The 21,302-nt window shown below is 40.7% G+C and overlaps 1 protein-coding gene across 2 annotated transcripts in view; it reads right to left on the bottom strand.

Annotated features, from left to right (window-relative positions):
* Positions 1–21,302, bottom strand: part of LOC128694785 (C-signal) — a 107,632-nt gene that overhangs the window by 13,753 nt on the left and 72,577 nt on the right. Inside the window, exons 3-4 of one of the 2 annotated variants that reach the window (XM_053785095.2) lie at positions 19,364–19,572; positions 4,358–4,507 (exon numbers count right to left, since the gene is read on the bottom strand). In XM_053785095.2, the coding sequence (XP_053641070.2) occupies positions 4,358–4,507; positions 19,364–19,572 (359 nt within the window). The remainder of the gene's footprint in view (positions 1–4,357; positions 4,508–19,363; positions 19,573–21,302) is intronic. The other variant, XM_070080009.1, reaches the window with a different exon arrangement.

Here is a 21,302-nt window from a genome sequence, read left to right as displayed (position 1 = left end):
CGGAAGGAGAGGTGCAGGGTAGTAGTAGTAGTAGTAGTAGTAGTAGTAGTAGTAGTAGTAATAGTAGTAGTGAGAGGCAACTGAGAGGTCATGTCCCTCTCAGATCCAACACTTCTCACTTGAAAAGCTTGTCCAAGGTGTTTTCTGTACCAAGATGCCATGTGTTGCACTGTCGCTTGATCTTCAGATAGTTCCTGACTATGGAACTGAACTTCTCCAGGCCGAGGGACTGACAACCTCAAATTCTACGACTACAAGGGTGATGGACTGATTACATCGTTTTCACATCTCTACTGTTCCTGCCTACTTTCTGTATTCGACTGAAGAAGCCTACTGTGTAGGCGAAACGTTTCGGAATAAAGTTGTCTAACTGTTGCATATGTGTCTTACCTAACAATAAGTCAGTTGTTTTCTCTAGCCTAGAATATTGCTGCATACTATTACTGCAAAATTCCATACCTGGAGAATATACAGAGAACTTTCACTGCACTTAGTACAGTCAAGTACCTCAATTACTGGGTCCGTTTAAAGTCCCTTGACCTGTACTTCTTGGAACGCAGGCGAGAAAGATACGTCATAATTTACACCTGGAAATTCCTGGAGAGCCTAGTCCAAAATCTGCACAGTGAAATCACTTCATATGATAACAAAAGAACCGGCAGACGATGCATTATATCCCAGTGACTGACTCCCAGACTGTGTATTAGCTTCACTCACTCTCTTATGATGCCAAACCCTCAATTATTTTATTGTAAAAATATTACAAGAACTAGGAAAAGACAATGAAAAAAAAAATAATTTTTACAGCATGTGAGCCGACATTGTACGAGTGGTGGTGTCATTATACATGATATAAATGACTATAATTCCTTGTAGGGGCATCATACAACAATGATTCTTGTATCATTGTATTACTAAAGAGTTAAGCTATTTTTCTATATATCATTCGCTCACTTATCGTATTTTTTCGATTTTTTTTAATTCGAAACGGCGATGACGTTTCGGTCAGTCTTGAACCATTTGTGTGACTGTAAATGATCCATGACGGACCGAACGTCGTCATAAGTTCCTCTCTCCAATGTGCGCGTTATTTGTGTATTGTTCTAGTCACTGTATTGTGCCTCTTAATTCTTGAAGGAACACGTCAGTCCGTCAGAACCTCTCCTGTCATAATGGTATTTAATACCGACAAGTAGAAACATTTATGTATCTTTATGATGATACCTAAATACCGCACATGTGCCTTACTTAACAGAGCCTCTCATGATGGTGACTGTCTCACATCATAACAACTGTGTCGTCTGCTGGACATCCCTGACATCACCATATTTGTAAATATTCTGTACATACGTTCTTGTGTTGGGAATGTAAGTTGAACAAAAAATCCATTGATACACACTTCAGGCATCAATTCTGATTGCCATATGACTGGCCTAAAAGCTCGTATATAGCACCACACTAAAGTACTGTAGGCTATTCGAAAGTTATTTTGCAAAACAGAGCAGATTATGCTCTGTGGTTTCATGATTCTCTGCAAAACAGAGCAGATTATGCTCTGTGGTTTCATGATTCTCTGCAAAACAGAGCAGATTATGCTCTGTGGTTTCATGATTCTCTGCAAAACAGAGCAGATTATGCTCTGTGGTTTCATGATTCTCTGCAAAACAGAGCAGATTATGCTCTGTGGTTTCATGATTCTCTGCAAAACAGAGCAGATTATGCTCTGTGGTTTCATGATTCTCTGCAAAACAGAGCAGATTATGCTCTGTGGTTTCATGATTCTCTGCAAAACAGAGCAGATTATGCTCTGTGGTTTCATGATTCTCTGCAAAACAGAGCAGATTATGCTCTGTGGTTTCATGATTCTCTGCAAAACAGAGCAGATTATGCTCTGTGGTTTCATGATTCTCTGCAAAACAGAGCAGATCTTTTCCTGTGGTGTTATGAATCTTTGTATTGATGCAAAGTCTCTGATAAAAATCATAATGTCTTCTTTCAGGGTTCTTTCTGGTTCCTCAGCCTCGCTTGACAGTACATCTATCATCAGAACCTTTAAAGAGGTAATTGATATAAGGAATTTGAATTCCTCGGATTAAGCTAATTATTTCTCATTTCTAGGCACATGGGAGAAAAGTCAAATATAATAGTAATGCTATGATGATAATAATAATAATAATAATAATAATAATAATAATAATAATAATAATAATAATAATATTAATAACAACAATAATAATAATAATAATAATAATAATAATAATAATGATAATAATAATAATAATAACAATAATAATAATAATAATAATAATAATAATAATAATAATAATAATAATAATAATAATAATAATGATAATAATAATAATAATGATAATAATAATAATAATAATAATAATAATAATAATAATAATAATAATAATAATAATAATAATAATAATAATAATAATACAAGAAGAAGAAGAATTTATAATAACTCTCAAATAACTCTTCTTTTTTTTACGAGATAATGCTTGAATATAACTATGCATTATTTATGTAGGTAAATTCGTGTATAATATACTTCATTTATGTAGTTATACTCGTGTATCATATACTTCAGTCATGTACTTATTGTCGTGTATAATATACTTCATTCACGTAGTATGATAGATATCATTCATGTAATTATACTCATATATATACATCATTCAGTTATACTCGTGTATGATATATACACTGGAACCCCGGTTTTCGTCTTTAATCCGATCCAGAAGATCGGCCGATGTTACACCCTTTCGTCCATTTTAAGTACATTTTCTACTTGGTATTATCACAATGGTATACTTTTACATGTTATTTTTGCTATTTCACTTAATATTATATTCATGAGTAAATCCATTAGTAGCTAAACTGGATTTACTCGACTTTAATGGTTATTATGGTTATTAATAAATTAAATAGAAACCAAGAAAATTCCTTTTCCTCTACGAGTGAAGAGTCCTAGACGTGCTAAGTTGGTTAAGAAAAGCACTGTAACCCAGGGACCAACTGACTATGTTCGTAACAGCCGAAAACCGATTAGTACAAAAACTGAAGTCATATTTCCAATAAGAAATACTGTAAATCTAATTAATTCGTTCCAGACTCTCAAAAATATTAACAAAAAATACATTTTATAGAGAATAACTATAGTTTTACAGGCAGAAAACAATGAGAAATATAAATGACTAATGAAATGGATAAATGAACATTTAACATCACTTTTACCTTAATTGAAGAGTCTTGTTGGCGTATGAAACAAGAGTTAGCCTATCCTTCATAGGCTTGTCCTCGCAGTGCCTTTTCCTCCTACATGATGTAAGTCCTCTTTGGCATTTTCTTCCAAAATAGTAATGTTTCATCACAAGGGAGGAATCCTTCAGCCTCACACGTAACTTTGTGAATTTATCAACGAATTCTTCAGCCCCCACATTTGTCCGAACTTGCAGACTCACCATGCCACTTTGCTTCTTGAATCTGTCGCACCAGCCTTTGCTGGCCTTAAATTCACTAGCAGCAGCACTCATTCCAGGCATTTTCTTTACAAGATTCTTGCCTTTTCGCAAATTATCGCCTCCACAACGCAATCTCCCACTGTTTTTGGTTAATCCACACCAACAACTTCTCAACATCTTCGATTTTGTGCGATCCGTTTCATTAGCACATTTACCCCTTTGCAACATCAGCTTCCTTGATTTCTTTTTTCATCGCCAGGATGGAATTTATCATTGATTTGGACTTCCCGTACATCCTGGCAATGTCGGCCACATGTATGCCACTTTCGTATTTTTCTAAGTTCTTTCTTGAATTCTATTATGTTTCTCACCTTTTTTACCAAAGGGCTGGCACTCGGAACTTTCTTTGGCCTCATGGTGGCTTATTTAGCAGTCGCAAGCACAAAAAAGTGGATTATTATGAAATGTTTCGGATGAACACGCAGAGTATTGCCTACTGAACGAGTAATAAAGGCAGACTGAGTCACGAACGTGAGAGCGGTCAGGTCCTGCGGGCAGGAGAAAACATCTGGTACAGACGATTTCCGAGGGGATGTACGAAAGCAGTGGGAAAATTTCACAGAAAAATGTGGTCGAAAACTGAATTGTACGATAACCGGACCGGAAGAAAATCAGGGTACATTTATATAATTATATTCATGTGTGATATGCAACATTTACATTGTTATACTCGTGCATGGTTACACTGGACTGTTAATAACATTATAGAGAACTCTTATTAACTGCAGTGAAATTCTTGGTATACAAATATTAATGTTATATATGTTCCTGGTAGTTACTACATTAGTAACATAATTGTTTTTTTAATTACAGGTAACACTGCTCACCTTGCTGGCACGGTAGCCGTAAATGTCAGGGTTGAAAGTGAAGCGTCCCATGCTGGAGGCATTAGTGGAGACATTGATCACTGCTGCTCTTTGAACGCTGAGACAACCTTCACAACCCTTCGCTGCCTGACGCAACAGTGGTAACATGGCCTGGAAAATGTATTTATCCACCCTGCTGCAAGTAAATTTTCATGATTATAAAAGACTGTCAGCAAGATTTTCAGAGGTAACTCTGAAAATCTTGCTGACAGTCTTTTAAATCATGATAATCTACTTGCGATATGCCTCTCATTTTTAATATTCATTTGTTGTATTTGTTATTAGACAGTTTGTTTATGATATGCATGTGACAGCCTACGAGGTTACAAAAAAAAAATGTTATTTACAAATCTTCTATAATTAAACTTAAATAAAAACTGATTTCTAATCAAAATAACACATTACATGACATGTATAATTTGGTAGCATTAAAACCCATCTTCCCGGCCAATTAAGGTGCATTTAAGAGCATTAAAAATGAAAAGGCCACTTCGAACTGAGATATTTTGAGAGAATGATTTAATTATTCAAAATACCATTTCCTAGATAAAAACCACTGGAATTCTTTTTTTCTGGATATCACAACCTGAAAGTTAGGAAACCATACCCCCGGCCGGGATTGAACCCGCGGTCATAGAGTCTCAAAACTCCAGCCCGTCGCGTTAGCCACTAGACCAGCTAGCCACAATAAGATTCATCCAACTAGGTATATTTCTACACCATAGGAAGGTTAGCACAGGCACCTCTGTGACCACAAATGCAAGTTTTTACAGACGAATCTCCAGCTAGCGTGGCCGTGACGAACTCTAGCTCAAGTCCCTTCACTGCCGTCAACATGACTCAAGAAATCGTAATGACACGATTGCAAATAAACCATACCCCCGGCCGGGATTGAACCCGCGGTCATAGTGGCTGGTCTAGTGGCTAACGCGACGGGCTGGAGTTTTGAGACTCTATGACCGCGGGTTCAATCCCGGCCGGGGGTATGGTTTGTTTGCAATCGTGTCATTACGATTTCTTGAGTCGTGAAAGTTAGGAATCTTGAAAGTCAGTTGTCAGGAAGATTTATTTACTGTTCAGGAGTTTTCTTTGAGATTAAAAGAAAAATAATGATTTAACTGCTATACTACGACCTTAAATCTTAGTTTAAAAATAAATATATCTCTATAATTTATTTTGTCTTTGCCTATTTCGTCATATCCGTCAGGTCTAAAGTAAGATATTCGCGACCAAGGATTTCATCAATCCAATTCATGATTAATCTCGTCGATTGATCAAAACCATAGTGGGCAAAACGTTTCGGGAATAAAATTACCTTAGATTATGTCAGTGTCTCCTTTATACATTTGTCATATTATAAACCTCATTCATATCTGCCTAGTCCGAACTTGGATAAATACAATGATATATAGACAGTTAATCCTAAAAAAATATTTTGAGGATTCATCAGACACCTTATTACAAGAACTGGGAAACATGCATATTGACTTCGGTATTTTTTACACGAGTAAATCTTCAAAATTCCAGGTGAAAGATCTGACTGAGGAATATTTGTTACAGTTAGGTCATAAAAGTTATGTTTGGGCAGGACGAATAAGAGGGAACGAGAACCTTAGCTCAACATTCTGACAACAGTCAGTTCCATTAGGTACCAAGGAAAGAACAATGTAGAAACCCCTGTCTTCATAACAGGATTGACCGTGGTCAGCAGAACACCAGTGATCACCTCGGTAATATTACATATGAATCAGATAACCTCACAACAGCCTACTAGCCTCTTTCATGTCTCTGTTGATTGTGCAGCAACGCTCTCAAAGCTGAAGTGTCTTAGTAACACTCTTAATGGAGAGCTCATCAAGGTATTTACTAAGATGATACCAATTAACTCACTCTTAATAAAGACAAGATCCTTTACATGGTGTTTGGAACCAAACCTACAAGTGTTCAACTAAATATATACATTAACATTTCTCGCTAATGGTATGTGTCCATTCGGATCTTCTACAGTAAATCACCTAAGACCAATAATAACTCTACAAATAACGGCTGTACGAACGAGTACCCATTATAGTGCCAGACAACAACTCCCCCACTCTTCAGATATACATAATACTCAAATATGCATAATATTCACTCATATTTCTGTGCATACTATGTATATAGGACAATTAATTGCATTAGAAACCCTGCTCCTAAACTCTTCCCTGACAACTGCAACAAAACTCAGGAATAACACAAGACAGGAATTCCCTTTGATATTTCCATTGTCTGACTCAGCCTGAGTAAAAACTTTATGCTCCTTAAAGGCATTAAAATCTGGGAATTCCTGCCTTTAGATTCCGAACCGCTTCAAAGCTATTGTTAAAAAGCTATTGCTAGTGTTATTTTTAAAAGCTAATGTTCGAAGCTATTGTTAAAAAGTATTGAATAGGTTAAGTTTTGTACATTTTTAGGATCTAGTACCAGTTTTTAAAGTGGTGAACGGGTAAGCCAGTGGAAGGCTTCGGTCAGATGTCCAAGAACTCCAGTGGCGAGTCATTATATGACTAAGACCAGCTTCAGGAAAAACTTGTTATGTTTCCTGACTAATCTTACCTTCGGGTCATAACTTTATTGAATGTCATGTGCGGTAATACTGAAATTTAGATTAACATCTGCATCTATAACTGACCATCATGTGTTATAATCTCCATAAACGTTATAGCGATCTGTCTTACTGTGTTATAATCTCCATAAACGTTATAGCGAACTCTCTTACTACAGCTTCCAGCTAATTTTTCTTGTAAATATTGCGCTAGTAGTTATAAGTTATGTTTAAGGCTGCCTGAAATATACTGCATTTATCAGTTATTAAAGACCAACGAACGTTTCTTGCAGGTGTTTGCTGGTGATCAGTGGTAGCCAGACGAATTATGACAAGACGGGAAATGTATGTTAATAATGAACGAAATATAAAGTGCACTAGACAAATAACCTGCAAATAGGAGAGAGGAGCTTACGACGACGTTTCGGACCGACTTGGACCATTTACAAAGTCAAAGTTTGTAAATGGTCCAAGTCAGACCGAAATGTCGTCGTAAGCGCCTCTATCTTATGAGAGTTATTTGTCTATTGTTGCAGTCACGGTATCCTACGTATTTTATAAAGTGAACTTAGGGAGTTGACTGTAAATAATCGCTGCTGGGATTCAGCATAAGAAATGAAGCGGCTTTTGCAAACCTGGAGAAAATAGTTTACTCTCTTTGAGAACCATAAAACTACTTTGAAGTTCCAAAAGAAATACTGGGCAGCCTCTGGCATTCCCAGCTGTGTGGCAACGATCAAAAAGGGCTGCCACCATGACATTCCAGGGAGACAGGAGTTAAATAAGCAGCAGTTTCCTTGCATTGTTAAAATCTCTAGTAAGGCTGATGCATGCAGGGGATGAGATGAAAAGCTGTAAGCCTTCTCCCTGAAAGCTGGGCGCCAAGGTATTGGTCCAGTGTGGTGAGAATGGTAAGGCACTGCATACCTTGTTCCAAGGTTCGTAGGTTCGAGTCTCCTTCGGCCAGAGATCAGTGTTTGTGTATATTTCGCCTGCTCTTGCGAGTTCCTTGCATACACATATTAGAGAATAGTGCGTTAGCTGGAGGACCAGGCAGGTATAACAGGGAAAACACTGCAATGGATCAGGGAATACTGTCGGGCTGACATCACCGAGTCATGGAACGTAATGAGGTGTCAGCGTGGGCGTCTGTGACGAGCGGGGCTCTACAAGGGTCATTTCTAGGTATAGCACTGCGTACCTTGTTCCAAGGTTCGTAGGTTCGAGTCTCCTTCGGCCAGAGATCAGTGTTTGTGTATAGTTCGCCTGCTCTTGCGAATTCCTTGCATATATATATATATATATATATATATATATATATATATATATATATATATATATATATATATATATATGTGTGTGTGTGTGTGTGTGTGTGTGTGTGTGTGTGTGTGTGTGTGTGTGTGTGTGTGTGTGTAAATATAGGGAGGTAGCACCTCTAGAACTGTCCTGGGGACCCTCATCCTCAAAGAAAACAATGAACTTGCTTCAGGGAAAACTCAAGGTTCTCCCTGAAGCTGTTCGGAAATTGTTTTCTCCTACCACCCCCTATATTTTATGGATACTTTATTTAAAGACAAAATACATTGGCAAAACATTCACAAAAATACAACAGAAAGTAAAACAACATAGGTAACTCAGAGCTACATCTCGAATACTTCGTCCAGCTCCCCTGCGGTGGGCCGCGTGCCCAGAATGCTGCAGGCATTTCCTCTCTGGATCGCAACACTGAGTCTCTAAAAGAGGAAGCTGGTCGCCCTGTGGTCCTTGGTTTCTATGACGAGCTTTTTACCCAGCTCTTTGAGGAACTTTAGAGCACACTTGCCCCATGTTCCAAGGGTCTCCGACCCTACTGGGATGAAGTTATAGCAATGGGGAAGGTCTTGATATTTGCGGATCTTCTGGGTCTCCCTGTGGCTATCAGCTCCACCCCCTTCAGCTTTGGAGTATGGCAAGTAGGTGTCTGCCAATGTGGCAGCACAGGTGTAGTCACAGGCAATCTGCTTTTCATCCTTCTAGGTTAGCATAGTGGATCCATCAGGACGATTTTGACTTCCGTCAGACCTCTGCACTTGGGATTCCCAGATAAGACACATAGACAACATTTAAGCAACTTTATTCCGAAACGTTTCGCCTACACAGTAGGCTTCTTCAGTCGAGTACAGAAAGCAGGGAGGAGCAGTAGAGATGTGAAGACGATGTAATCAGTCCATCACCCTTGAAGTCGTAGATTTGAGGTTGTCAGTCCCTCAGCCTGGAGAAGTTCTGTTCCAAAGTCTGGAACTAACTGAAGATCAAGCAAACGAACGAACGAACGAAAGTTCAGGTAAGATCCCAAATGGGATGAGCGGGGAAGACGGGACAGACGAAGAATAGTGATGGAGAGGAGTGTTCTTAGTCGTAGAAATAGAGCCAGGGCTTAACCCAGCAGCGAAGGCGATCGTGGGACAGATATTGAGAAGAGAAATTCAGGCTCTTCTGTTGGGACTCTGGTGGGGTGAGCGGGGAGGAAGGGACATGCGACGTTTAGCGCTAGAGAGGAGTGTAGAACTGGGCCATGTCTTAACCCTAAAGCTAAGGCGAACGTGGGACAGAGAATGGTACCTGTCATAGAAGGTACCTGTCAGCGAATCCAAGGTTATTTGTAAATAGGGTTAGGAGGAGTCTGAAGCCTGAGTTGGTTTTGAAGACTTTAAATTGAGGTGCACCAATGATCTGATTTAATAAATTTTCAGGACAGATAGTGGCATCAGGATTAGAGAATTTGAGGTTTAGCGAGAAGGAATTGGATTTAGAAGAAGCAGAGGCAGGTGTGGGAGGTTGGGGGAGAGTGGAAGGGGGGTGGGAGGTGGAAGGCAACGAAGGCATCGTCTAATTACGAAAAGATGAAATTGGCGGTGACAATCGGCCAAAAAGTGAGAGTACTCAGCTAGGCAAGTACGTGTAAGTAGACACGTACTTGCCTGGCGCAGGACACTGAGGAGGTGAACTGTAGCTTGATGGAGCACTGTATATCCTGAGCGGCTGCGAGACTGGCTGTATGGCGTGCAGTCAACAGGCGAAGAGAATTCAGGCAGCAACAGGCTTCCTGCCCTTGGGTAGGCAACCACCGACGCACCAATCCTGATGGTGGAGAGGAAGACGAAGGTCCAACAAGCACTACTTTAAGCGAAGTCTCTCCCAACACAAGGTAATTCGAGAGAGGCGAGATCGTCGATGTGTAAGTGATGTGTTAGGTAAGCACGTCACCACTCGAGCTAAGTCACAAACGATGAATGCAGCACCGTGATTGACTGAGGTCTGTGTACACAAGATCAAGCGACAGTGTTGAAACTTAAATACTGTCCGAAGGAGAGGTGCAGAGTTGTAGTAGTAGTAGTGAGAATGTAGCCACTGAGAGGTCACGTCCCACTCAGATCAAACAATTCTCACTTGAAAAAGTTGTCCAGTGTGTTTTCTCTTCTGTACCAAGATGCCATTGTGTTGCAGTGTCTGATAGAGTGAATATCAAATGGTATACAATGACCTCTCAGTGGCTACATTCTCACTACTACTACAACTCTGCACCTCTCCTTCGGACAGTATTTAAGTCTCAACACTGTCGCTTGATCTTCAGTTAGTTCCAGACTTTGGTACAGAGCTTCTCCAGGCTGAGGGACTGACAACCTCAAATCTACGACTTCAATGGTGATGGACTGATTACATCGTCTTCACATCTCTACTGCTCCTGCCTACTTTCTATACTCGACTGAAGAAGCCTACTGTGTAGGCGAAACGTTTCGGAATAAAGTTGCCTGAATGTTGCCTATGTGTCTTATCTACCAACCTGTAGGTATTGTATACCATTTGATATTCACTTGGGGTTCCCGTTGAGCTGGGCAACGGGCTGTGGCGAGGCTTCTCTTCATGATGTCATTAACCTCCTCATGTCTGGCATACTTCCCTTCTGCTGTGTGACACACGAGACCATGAAGTCCGAATTGATCAGCCGTCGCCCTACCGCAAATACACTTATGTTCAGTGAATATGGGGGCAGCTAGGCAAAGAGCAACACCAATCCGAGTGGTCTGTGGGTCGAGTCGAGTGCCCAGGGAGGAATTGGGAACAGCTAAAAGGAAATCTCCTGAGTGTGGTGCCTTCACTCCCAGAAGACGAGCTTTGTCCTTTCCTGAAGCTTTGGTGAGCATTGTGTCGGTGATTTTTTCCATGATCGGTTTGTCCCAATGAGACTGTTTGTGCTCTTTTGGAGGAGCTGGTCTACTGGAGGAGTCTGCAAGGGTGTCCCACCGAGTCACTGCTTCAGTAAACCTGGGGTCTTGAGCTCCTACCACGTCTCTCAAGCGTTCGGGAACAATCTTCTTGACTAATCCACTGGAAGCCAAACACAAAGACAGAAAAGCAGGTAAAGCAACATGCGTTGCTTTGCGCACCCCTATACTTCCCAGTCGCACTGGGAGGGTTGCCTGATCCCATTGCTCATCCTCTAGTGACAGGTTCAGTGCCTTCTTTAAGGTTGATCTCAGGTGTGATTCATATTCTTCGAGTGTTGGGCTGTCAAAAGAGGGTGCACACCTCAGGAAGTAAGTGAATCTTGGGATAGTAAGACACCTTGTGAGGAGATACAGAGCAACATGGGCATCAAGATCGCTTATTCTCTCCTCCATTCTCTTCAGGTCATTCAATTTGTCCTTGAGTACAGTGTCGATGGCCTGGTGACCCAGCGGTGCTCCCAAGAGGGTACTGTTGGACAGAGTGGCAGTAGAGACTTCTGGGAGGATTCTTCGCACAGCATTGATTATTCCCTGGTTCGCTGTGATTATTTCACATTTGGAAGGATTGAGGATGAGTCCCAAGTCATATATATATATATATATATATATATATATATATATATATATATATATATATATATATATATATATATATATATATATATATATATATATATATATATATATATATATATATATATATATATATATATATATATATATATATATATATATATATATATATATATATATATATATATATAGCAGGTTGGTAGACAGCAACCACCCATGGAGGTACTACCGTCCTACCCAGTGAGTGTAAAACGAGAGCCTGTAATTGTTTTACATGATGGTAGGATTGCTGGTGCCTTTTGTCTGTCTCATAAATATGCAAGATTACAGGTACGTCTTGCTACTTCTACTTACACTTACGTCACACTACACATACATGTACATATTAATACACATTCATGTGAGTTTTCTTTGATTTTATCTTAATAGTTCTTGTTCTTATTACTTTTCCTTTTATATCCATGGGGAAGTGGAATAAGAATCTTTCCTCCGTAAGCCATGCGTGTTGTAAAAGTCAACTAAAATGCCGGGAACAATGGGCTAGTAACCCCTTTTCCTGTAATAATTACTATAAAGAATAAGAAGAAGAAAATTGTCAAAGTGGGAAGTCTGAATGTGTGTGGATGTTGTGCGAATGATAAGAAAGAGATGATTGTGGATGTTATGAATGAGAAGAAACTGGATGTCCTGGCTTTAAGTGAAACAAAGCTGAAGTGGGTGGGAGAGTTTCAGTGGAGAGGAATAAATGGGATTAGGTCAGGGGTTTCAAATAGAGTTAGAGCTAAAGAAGGAGTAGCAATAATGTTGAAGAATAAGATATGACAGGAAAAGAGGGACTATAAATGTATAAATTCAAGAATTATGTGGAGTAAATAAAGGTCGGATGTGAAAAGTGGGTTATAGTAAGCGTATATGCACCTGGAGAAGAGAGAAGTGTAAAGGAGAGAGAGAGATTATGGGAAATGTTGAGTGAATGCGTGGGGAGTTTTGAACCAAGTGTGAGAGTACTTGTGGTTGGGGATTTCAATGCTAAAGTGAGTAAAAATGTTGTGGAGGGAGTAGTAGGTAAATTTGGGGTGCCAGGGGTAAATGAAAATAGGGAGCCTTTAATTGAGCTTTATGTAGAAAGATATTTGGTAATAAGTAATACATATTTTATGAGAAAGAGGATAAATAAATATACAAGGTATGATGTAGCACGTAATGAAAGTAGTTTTGTTAGATTATGTATTGGTGGATAAAAGGTTGATGGGTAGGCTCCAGGATGTACATGTTTATAGAGGGGCAACTGATATATCGGATCATTATTTAGTTGTAGCTACAGTTAGAGTAAGAGGTAGATGGGACAAGAGGAAGGTGGCAACAACAAGTAGGAGGGAAGTGAAAGTGTATAAACTAAGGGAGGAGGAAGTTCAGGTGAGATATAAACAACGATTGGCAGAAAAGTGGGCTGGTGCAAGTATGAGTAGTGGGGGGGGGGAGTTGAAGAGGGTTGGAATAGTTTTAAAAATGCAGTATTAGAATGTGGGGCAGAAGTTTGTGGTTATAGGAGGGTGGGGGCAGGAGAAAAGAGGAGTGATTGGTGGAATGATGAAGTAAAGGGTGTGATAAAAGAGAAAAAGTTAGCTTATGAGAGGTTTTTACAAAGCAGAAGTGTTATAAGAAGAGCAGAGTATATGGAGAGTAAAAGAAAGGTAAAGAGAGTGGTGAGAGAGTGCAAAAGGAGAGCAGATGATAGAGTGGGAGAGGCACTGTCAAGAAATTTTAATGAAAATAAGAAAAAAATTGGAGTGAGTTAAACAAGTTAAGAAAGCCTAGGGAAAGTATGGATTTGTCAGTTAAAAACAGAGTAGGAGAGTTAGTAGATGGGGAGATGGAGGTTTTGGGTAGATGGCGAGAATATTTTGAGGAACTTTTAAATGTTAAGGAAGAAAGAGAGGCAGTAATTTCATGCACTGGCCAGGGAGGTATACCATCTTTTAGGAGTGAAGAAGAGCAGGATGTAAGTGTGGTGGAGGTACGTGAGGCATTACGTAGAATGAAAGGGGGTAAAGCAGCTGGAACTGATGGGATCATGACAGAAATGTTAAAAGCAGGGGGGGATATAGTGTTGGAGTGGTTGGTACTTTTGTTTAATAAATGTATGAAAGAGGGGAAGGTACCTAGGGATTGACTGGGAGCATGTATAGTCCCTTTATATAAAGGGAAAGGGGACAAAAGAGATTGTAAAAATTATAGAGGAATAAGTTTACTGAGTATACCAGGAAAAGTGTATGGTAGGGTTATAATTGAAAGAATTAGAATGTAGGATTGCGGATGAGCAAGGAGGTTTCAGAGTGGGTAGGGGATGTGTAGATCAAGTGTTTACATTGAAGCATATATGTGAACAGTATTTAGATGAAGGTAGGGAAGATTTATTGCATTTATGGATTTAGAAAAGGCATATGATAGAGTGGATAGAGGAGCAATGTGGCAGATGTTGCAAGTATATGGAATAGGTGGTAAGTTATTAAATGCTGTAAAGAGTTTTTATGAGGATAGTGAGGCTCAGGTTAGGGTGTGTAGAAGAGAGGGAGACTACTTCCCGGTAAAAGTAGGTCTTAGACAGGGATGTGTAATGTCACCATGGTTGTTTAATATATTTATAGATGGGGTTGTAAAAGAAGTAAATGCTAGTGTGTTCGGGAGAGGAGTGGGATTAAATTATGGGGAAATCAAATACAAAATGGGAATTGACACAGTTACTTTATGCTGATGATACTGTGCTTATGGGAGATTCTAAAGAAAAATTGCAAAGGTTAGTGGATGAGTTTGGGAGTGTGTGTAAAGGTAGAAAGTTGAAAGTGAACATAGAAAAGAGTATGGTGATGAGGGTATTAAATGATTTAGATAAAGAAAAAATGGATATCAAATTGGGGAGGAGGGGTATGGAAGAAGTGAATGTTTTCAGATACTTGGGAGTTGACGTGTCGGCGGATGGATTTATGAAGGATGAGGTTAATCATAGAACTGATGAGGGGAAAAAAGGTGAGTGGTGCGTTGAGGTATATGTGGAGTCAAAAAACGTTATCTATGGAGGCAAAGAAGGGAATGTATGAATGTACAGTAGTACCAACACTCTTATATGGGTGTGAAGCTTGGGCTATGAATGCAGCAGCGAGGAGGTAGTTGGAGGCAGTGGAGATGTCCTGTCTAAGGGCAATGTGTGGTGTAAATATTATGCAGAAAAATCGGAGTGTGGTAATTAGGAGAAGGTGTGGAGTCAATAAAAGTATTAGTCAGAGGGCTGAAGAGGGGTTGTTGAGGTGGTTTGGTCATTTAGAGAGAATGGATCAAAGTAGAATGACATGGAGAGCATTTAAATCTGTAGGAGAAGGAAGGAGTGGTAGGGGTCGTCCTCGAGAAGGTTGGAAGGAAGAGGTAAGGGAGGTTTTGTGGGCGAGGGGCTTGGACTTCCAGCAGGCGTGCATGAGCGTGTTTGATAGGAGTGAATGGAGACGAATGGTATTTGGGACCTGACGATCTGTTGAAGTGTGAGCAGGGTAATATTTAGTGAAAGGATTCAGGGAAACCGGTTATTTTTATATAGCCGGACTTGAGTCCTGGAAATGGGAAGTACAATGCCAGCACTTTAAAGGAGTGGTTCGGGATATTAGCAGTTTGGAGGGATATGTTGTGTATCTTTATACGTATATACTTCTAAACTGTTGTATTCTGAGCACCTCTGTAAAAACAGTGTTTATGTGTGAGTAAGGTGAAAGTGTTGAATGATAATGAAAGTATTTTCTTTTTGGGGATTTTCTTTCTTTTATGGGTCACCCTGCCTCGGTGGGAGACGGCCGACTTGTTGAAATATATATATATATATTATTGTAACCACGAACGAGTGGTATTGATCAATAACATCACTGAACTAGCCAAGGACTCGAACTCATGCTGCTTTGGCCTGCCTCATGGTGGGCGAAACACCTGAAGCCCTAATCCACTGGACCATAAGATCCTTAAGAGTAGCGCATCCAGCGGAACTGAATGTTGTACTTGCTACCCAAGGACACACGATGGTGTGGATGACTCTAGGCTAATATCTTAAGGATCATATGGTCCAGTGGATTAGTGCGTCATGTGTTCTCGCCCACCATGAGGCAGGCCAAAGCAGCATGGGTTCGAGTCCTTGGCCAGTGCATTGTTATTATTGATATATATATATATATATATATATATATATATATATATATATATATATAGAGAGAGAGAGAGAGAGAGAGAGAGAGAGAGAGAGAGAGAGAGAGAGAGAGAGAGAGAGAGAGAGAGAGAGAGAGAGAGAGAGATTCGAAGGAGACTCGAACCTACGAACCTTGGAACAAGGTATGCAGTGCTTTACCATCCGTACCACACTGGACCAATACCTTGGTGCCCAGCTCACGCTAGACGTTTTGATCCTAGGCAGACAGCTTTCAGGCGGGAGGCTTACAGTTTTTCATCTCATCCCCTGCATACATCGACCAACTAGAGAATTTTGCAATGCTAGGAATTCGCAAGAGCAGGCGAAATATTCACAAACACTGATCTCTGGCCGAAGGAGACTCGAACCTATTAACCTTGGAACAAGGTACGTAGTGCTGAAAGCTGGCTGCCTTGGATCAAAACGTCTAGCGTGAGCTGGGCGCCAGGGTATTGGTACAGATGGTAAAGCAATGAAAAGCACTGTAGCCACTAGCATGATAAGAGACAACACGATAAGTGTCTGGGGGCCAAGACTGTTCAACTGCCTCCCAGCATACATAATGGTGATTACCAATAGACCCCTGGTTGTCTTGAAGAAGGCCCTGGTCAGGCACCTAAAATCTGTACCTGACCAGCCAGTCCGTGGTTTGTACGTCGGTTTCACCAGAAGGCCTGGTCACAGACCGGGTCGCAGGGGCGTTGACCCCTGAAACCCTCTCCAGGTATACTCCAGGTATCAAGCAGGATACCTTGATACCGATATTAAAAATTATACCCACCAGCCTGCCTGACAACATGACGCCAGTTCGAAACCTATTAACTGGCAATATCAACATGGTCAAAAACTTACACTACGTAAATAAAATTTGATCAACTCTATTTGAGTTTATTTGTAACTTCAAGGTCATATTTAATAAATAATTCTCCATAAATGTAATGTTGAAAATTTGAAAAAAATTAAGGTCTGACAGTAATCAATAATTTCTATAAAAGATCTTTAATTATTTTTTACGACTATCTGCAGAGTTGTGGGAGGCAGGTAAACACTTATGGTGAGTATACCAGGAGTATACTGGGAGAGGTGTACTCCAGGTATGCTCACCTAAAGTGTACCTGGAGTGGTAAGCCAGTGGAAGGCCTCGGTCAGTTGACCAAAAGCTCCAGTGGAGGATCTTCATATGGCTAGAAGTCACGTCAGGAAACACTTACTGTTTCCTGACGAATCTTACCTAACTTAACTCACGGTGACGTTAGTGACGTGAACGATGACAGGCGTGTTAAGTCGAACTTAACAACTGCGAAAGAGAAACCCCCAAAAATAACTCTTAAAAATTATTTTCCTCGACACAGTCACAGCGTCATTCACGAACATTAATTGTTATCAGCTAAGTAATACCAATAGGAACTTGCTAATATTTAATTAATTATGCTTCCAAGAGTACACATACCAATAAGTATCACGCTACATTTCGACACTGGGATAAAATCACTGATTATTCCTTGTGTCTTATTATATTTAACTAAGTTTAACGCCAAGGAGATGTAGGAAGTAAACGTCTGGTGGACTACTGTTTACAGTTCTAAGGCAGGTGCAACCCTATGACGAAGGCACAGTGAGTCCCTTTCACCACAAGCACTGTAGCTGTGTTATATCTGTAACTATGGCATAGCACGTGTTAGGTTCAAGTTGTGTCTTATGTCTGGTGTGTACCATCCCCACTCACTCAGCTCGTAGTCTGGTGTGTACCATCCCCACTCACTCAGCTCGTAGTCTGGTGTGTACCATCCTCACTCACTCAGCTCGTAGTCTGGTGTGTACCATCCCCACTCACTCAGCTCGTAGTCTGGTGTGTACCATCCCCACTCACTCAGCTCGTAGTCTGGTGTGTACCATCCCCACTCACTCAGCTCGTAGTCTAGTGTGTACCATCCCCACTCACTCAGCTCGTAGTCTGGTGTGTACCATCCCCACTCACTCAGCTCGTAGTAAGTAGCAGAGATGCTGGCATGGGTGGAGTGTCTACTATCTCAATGCCGATGTTCTCGCTGGAATGAGGGTCTCCTCTCTCAAAAACTCTGCTCCATTTAAGTCATTACTGGCACTCGGGTCGCAGTACGAGCGTACAGGTAGAATCCACTCCAAGTAAGTGCAAAAGAGAAGGGAGCCAATATAAATACGAGAGGGGGCGGGGCTAGGAGTAATACAACGAGAGGAGGTATTTAAATAATTATGAAAGTAGTGGTAGAGATAATTGTTGCAATAATAGTAGTATAAGTAATGCAGCAGAGGCAGAGATAGTGGAGTGTTAGCAAAGGAATGGAAGCAGCAGTAGTAGTAGTAGTAACAGAGCAGCAGCAGCAACAGCAACAACACCAGCAGCAGCACCAGCAGCAGCAGCAGTAGTAGTAGTAGTAGTAGTAGTAGTAGTAGTAGTAGTAGTAGTAGTCGTAGTAGTAGTAGTAGTAGTAGTAGTAGTAGTAGTAGTAGTAGTAGTAGTAGTAGTCTAAGAGTAAAATAGCAGCGAAACACTGCAGGAGAGTTAATGGTCTACGAGGGTAGGACAAAAACCGTTGGGAAACTCAGAGGCCAGAACCCACCTACACAGAAGAAAAGAAAGACCAATAAAATATAGGAAAGGAAAGGAGGAGACAAAGATTAGGTCAAGTCACAAGTGTTCTGAAGTTTGGAGCAACTGACAGTGTAATGAGAAAGGAATGTAGCTACCCAGAGCCAGGACTATGATTCATATTGGAAAGTTGTGTATAAATGATTCTTCAACAAGATGGCGTCTGTGAAGGCTAGAAGAAGAGTAGAAAAATGGTAATAAAAAGACTCACTCTGTGTTAACTTGTAAGTAGTGTAGCTAATTTAATGGTCTGATATATCACGTCACAACTTCCCACAGTTCGGTTGGTACATGAGAACAATTTCGACTTGAATTTTTGAATGTTTTATAGCCATAATAATGTAAATCCTTTGATACTGTTAACATCATATAACAATGTGCGCCACAATGAAGATGCCTCTTCATAACTCTTCAGTACTTTCAGTGGACTGAAGTTTCTAAAACAGGAAAAGCAATTTTTCCAGGATAAACAGTTCGTGTACTTACAATGGGACACGAGTGTTACGAACTTATTCTTCTGAATTTATGTCTAATATACTGTAATTTACTATAAAGAAACTAACCTTGGTTTTAATTTATAAATACAGTTGATATATTCCTGGAAATGTATAACTATACAAAGCAAAAAAATACAAAGTTGATGCTAAGAGGAGAGAAAAGAATACAATGTTGTAGCCATCTCCCTCACCTTGGTCAACATAAGAGGTGCTGTCGTGTTGGTCTCCATCACTCTGCTAAACAACTGCTGCTCCAGCTGCTCCAGGGGAACCCCAAACATCTGTGTAGGACATGTGTCCATTATAGCAGCGTTGTTGATGAGCAAATTTAGACCTGAGGCGCCAAGAAGACCTTGCACTTCCTCAACCAACCTTGGAAGACTCTTGTAGTCAACCACATCTGATGGCGCACAGAGTTCCCACGGAAAAAAATATATTGTAAATTATTCTATGAAGTACAGAAGTAAATTGTAATTAGGACAACTACACGTGGTTGATAGGATTAAGGCGTGTGCTCAGTGTATGTGTGTGTGTGTGTTCAGTTAGCTGTACTCACCTAATTGTGGTTGTAGAGGTCGAACACAGCTCTTGGTCCCGCCTCTCCACTGGTCACTAGTAGGTCACTCTTCCTCCTCCATAAGCTTTATCATACCTCTTCTTAAAGCTATGTATGGATACTGCCTCCACTACATCACTTCCCAAACTATTCTACTTCCTGACCACTCAGTGACCGAAGAAATACTTCCTAACATTTCTGTGATTCATATGAGTCTTCAACTTCCAATTGTGACCCCTTGTTGCTGTGTCCCATCTCTGGAGCATCCTGTCTGTCCACCTTGTCAATTCCTCTCAGTATTTTATATGTCGTTATCATATTCCCCCTATCTCTCCTGTCCTCCAGTGTCGTCGGGTGGGTTTCCTTTAACCTATCCTTGTAGGACATACCCCTTAGCTCCAGGAATCATCACTTATCTGTATATCCAACAACTTCAACCAGAACAACGGTTTCTATAACATAGGTGAACCTGCTACCAAGGAACTTCTTCATCGCTATCACACATAAGAACATAAGAATCGAGGTACACTGCAGAAGGTCTACTCACATGCTTATCAATTCTCTTTTAAAAACTACCCAAGTTTTTAGACTCTATAACTCTCCTCGGAAGATTGTCACGTGCAGCTTTCTCCACCTGACCCAGGTCACTTGTTCTATCTAGGTTGGAATATTGCTGCACACTAACAGCACCTTTCAAGGCAGGTGAAATTGCCGACCTAGAAAATGTACAGAGAACTTTCACGGCACGCATAACGGAGATAAAACACCTCAATTACTGGGAGCGCTTGAGGTTTCTAAACCTGTATTCCCTGGAACGCAGGAGGGAGAGATACATGATTATATACACCTGGAAAATCCTAGAGGGACTAGTACCGAACTTGCACACGAAAATCACTCACTACGAAAGCAAAAGACTTGGCAGACGATGCACCATCCCCCCAATGAAAAGCAGGGGTGTCACTAGCACGTTAAGAGACCATACAATAAGTGTCAGGGGCCCGAGACTGTTCAACTGCCTCCCAGCACACATAAGGGGGATTACCAACAGACCCCTGGCAGTCTTCAAGCAGGCACTGGACAAGCACCTAAAGTCAGTTCCTGATCAGCCGGGCTGTGGCTCGTACGTTGGTTTGCGTGCAGCCAGCAGCAACAGCCTGGTTGATCAGGCGCTGATCCACCAGGAGGCCTGGTCACAGACCGGGCCGCGGGGGCGTTGACCCCCGAAACTCTCTCCAGGTAAACTCCAGGTAAGAATTCTCATCCTATAAATACTCACGCATGTTTCACCCAGGTAGCTCTGTTGTGATTTGATAAAGCCCACTGTGTGGGCGAAACGTTGTCAATAAAGGATCACATTATACTGCATATGTGTTTATATTTCCGTATGTTGCAGATGTTATTTGTTTGATATACACCTTCAGGGATGTGCTCGTTATGATACTCACCCCAAGACCCTTTTCTCTGAGTGAGTTTTAAAGCTTTTGACTATCCCCCAGCCTGTACTCTATCTGCGGTCTTCTTTGTCCTTCTCTATGCTTCATAACTTTGCACTTGGTAGAGTTTAACTAGAGGAA

This window comes from Cherax quadricarinatus, unplaced genomic scaffold (assembly GCF_038502225.1).
Source record: "Cherax quadricarinatus isolate ZL_2023a unplaced genomic scaffold, ASM3850222v1 Contig76, whole genome shotgun sequence".
Lineage (NCBI taxonomy): Eukaryota > Metazoa > Arthropoda > Malacostraca > Decapoda > Parastacidae > Cherax > Cherax quadricarinatus.
The sequence above is the reverse complement of the archived record's forward strand: the minus strand, read 5'-3'. Positions and strand labels throughout refer to the sequence as shown.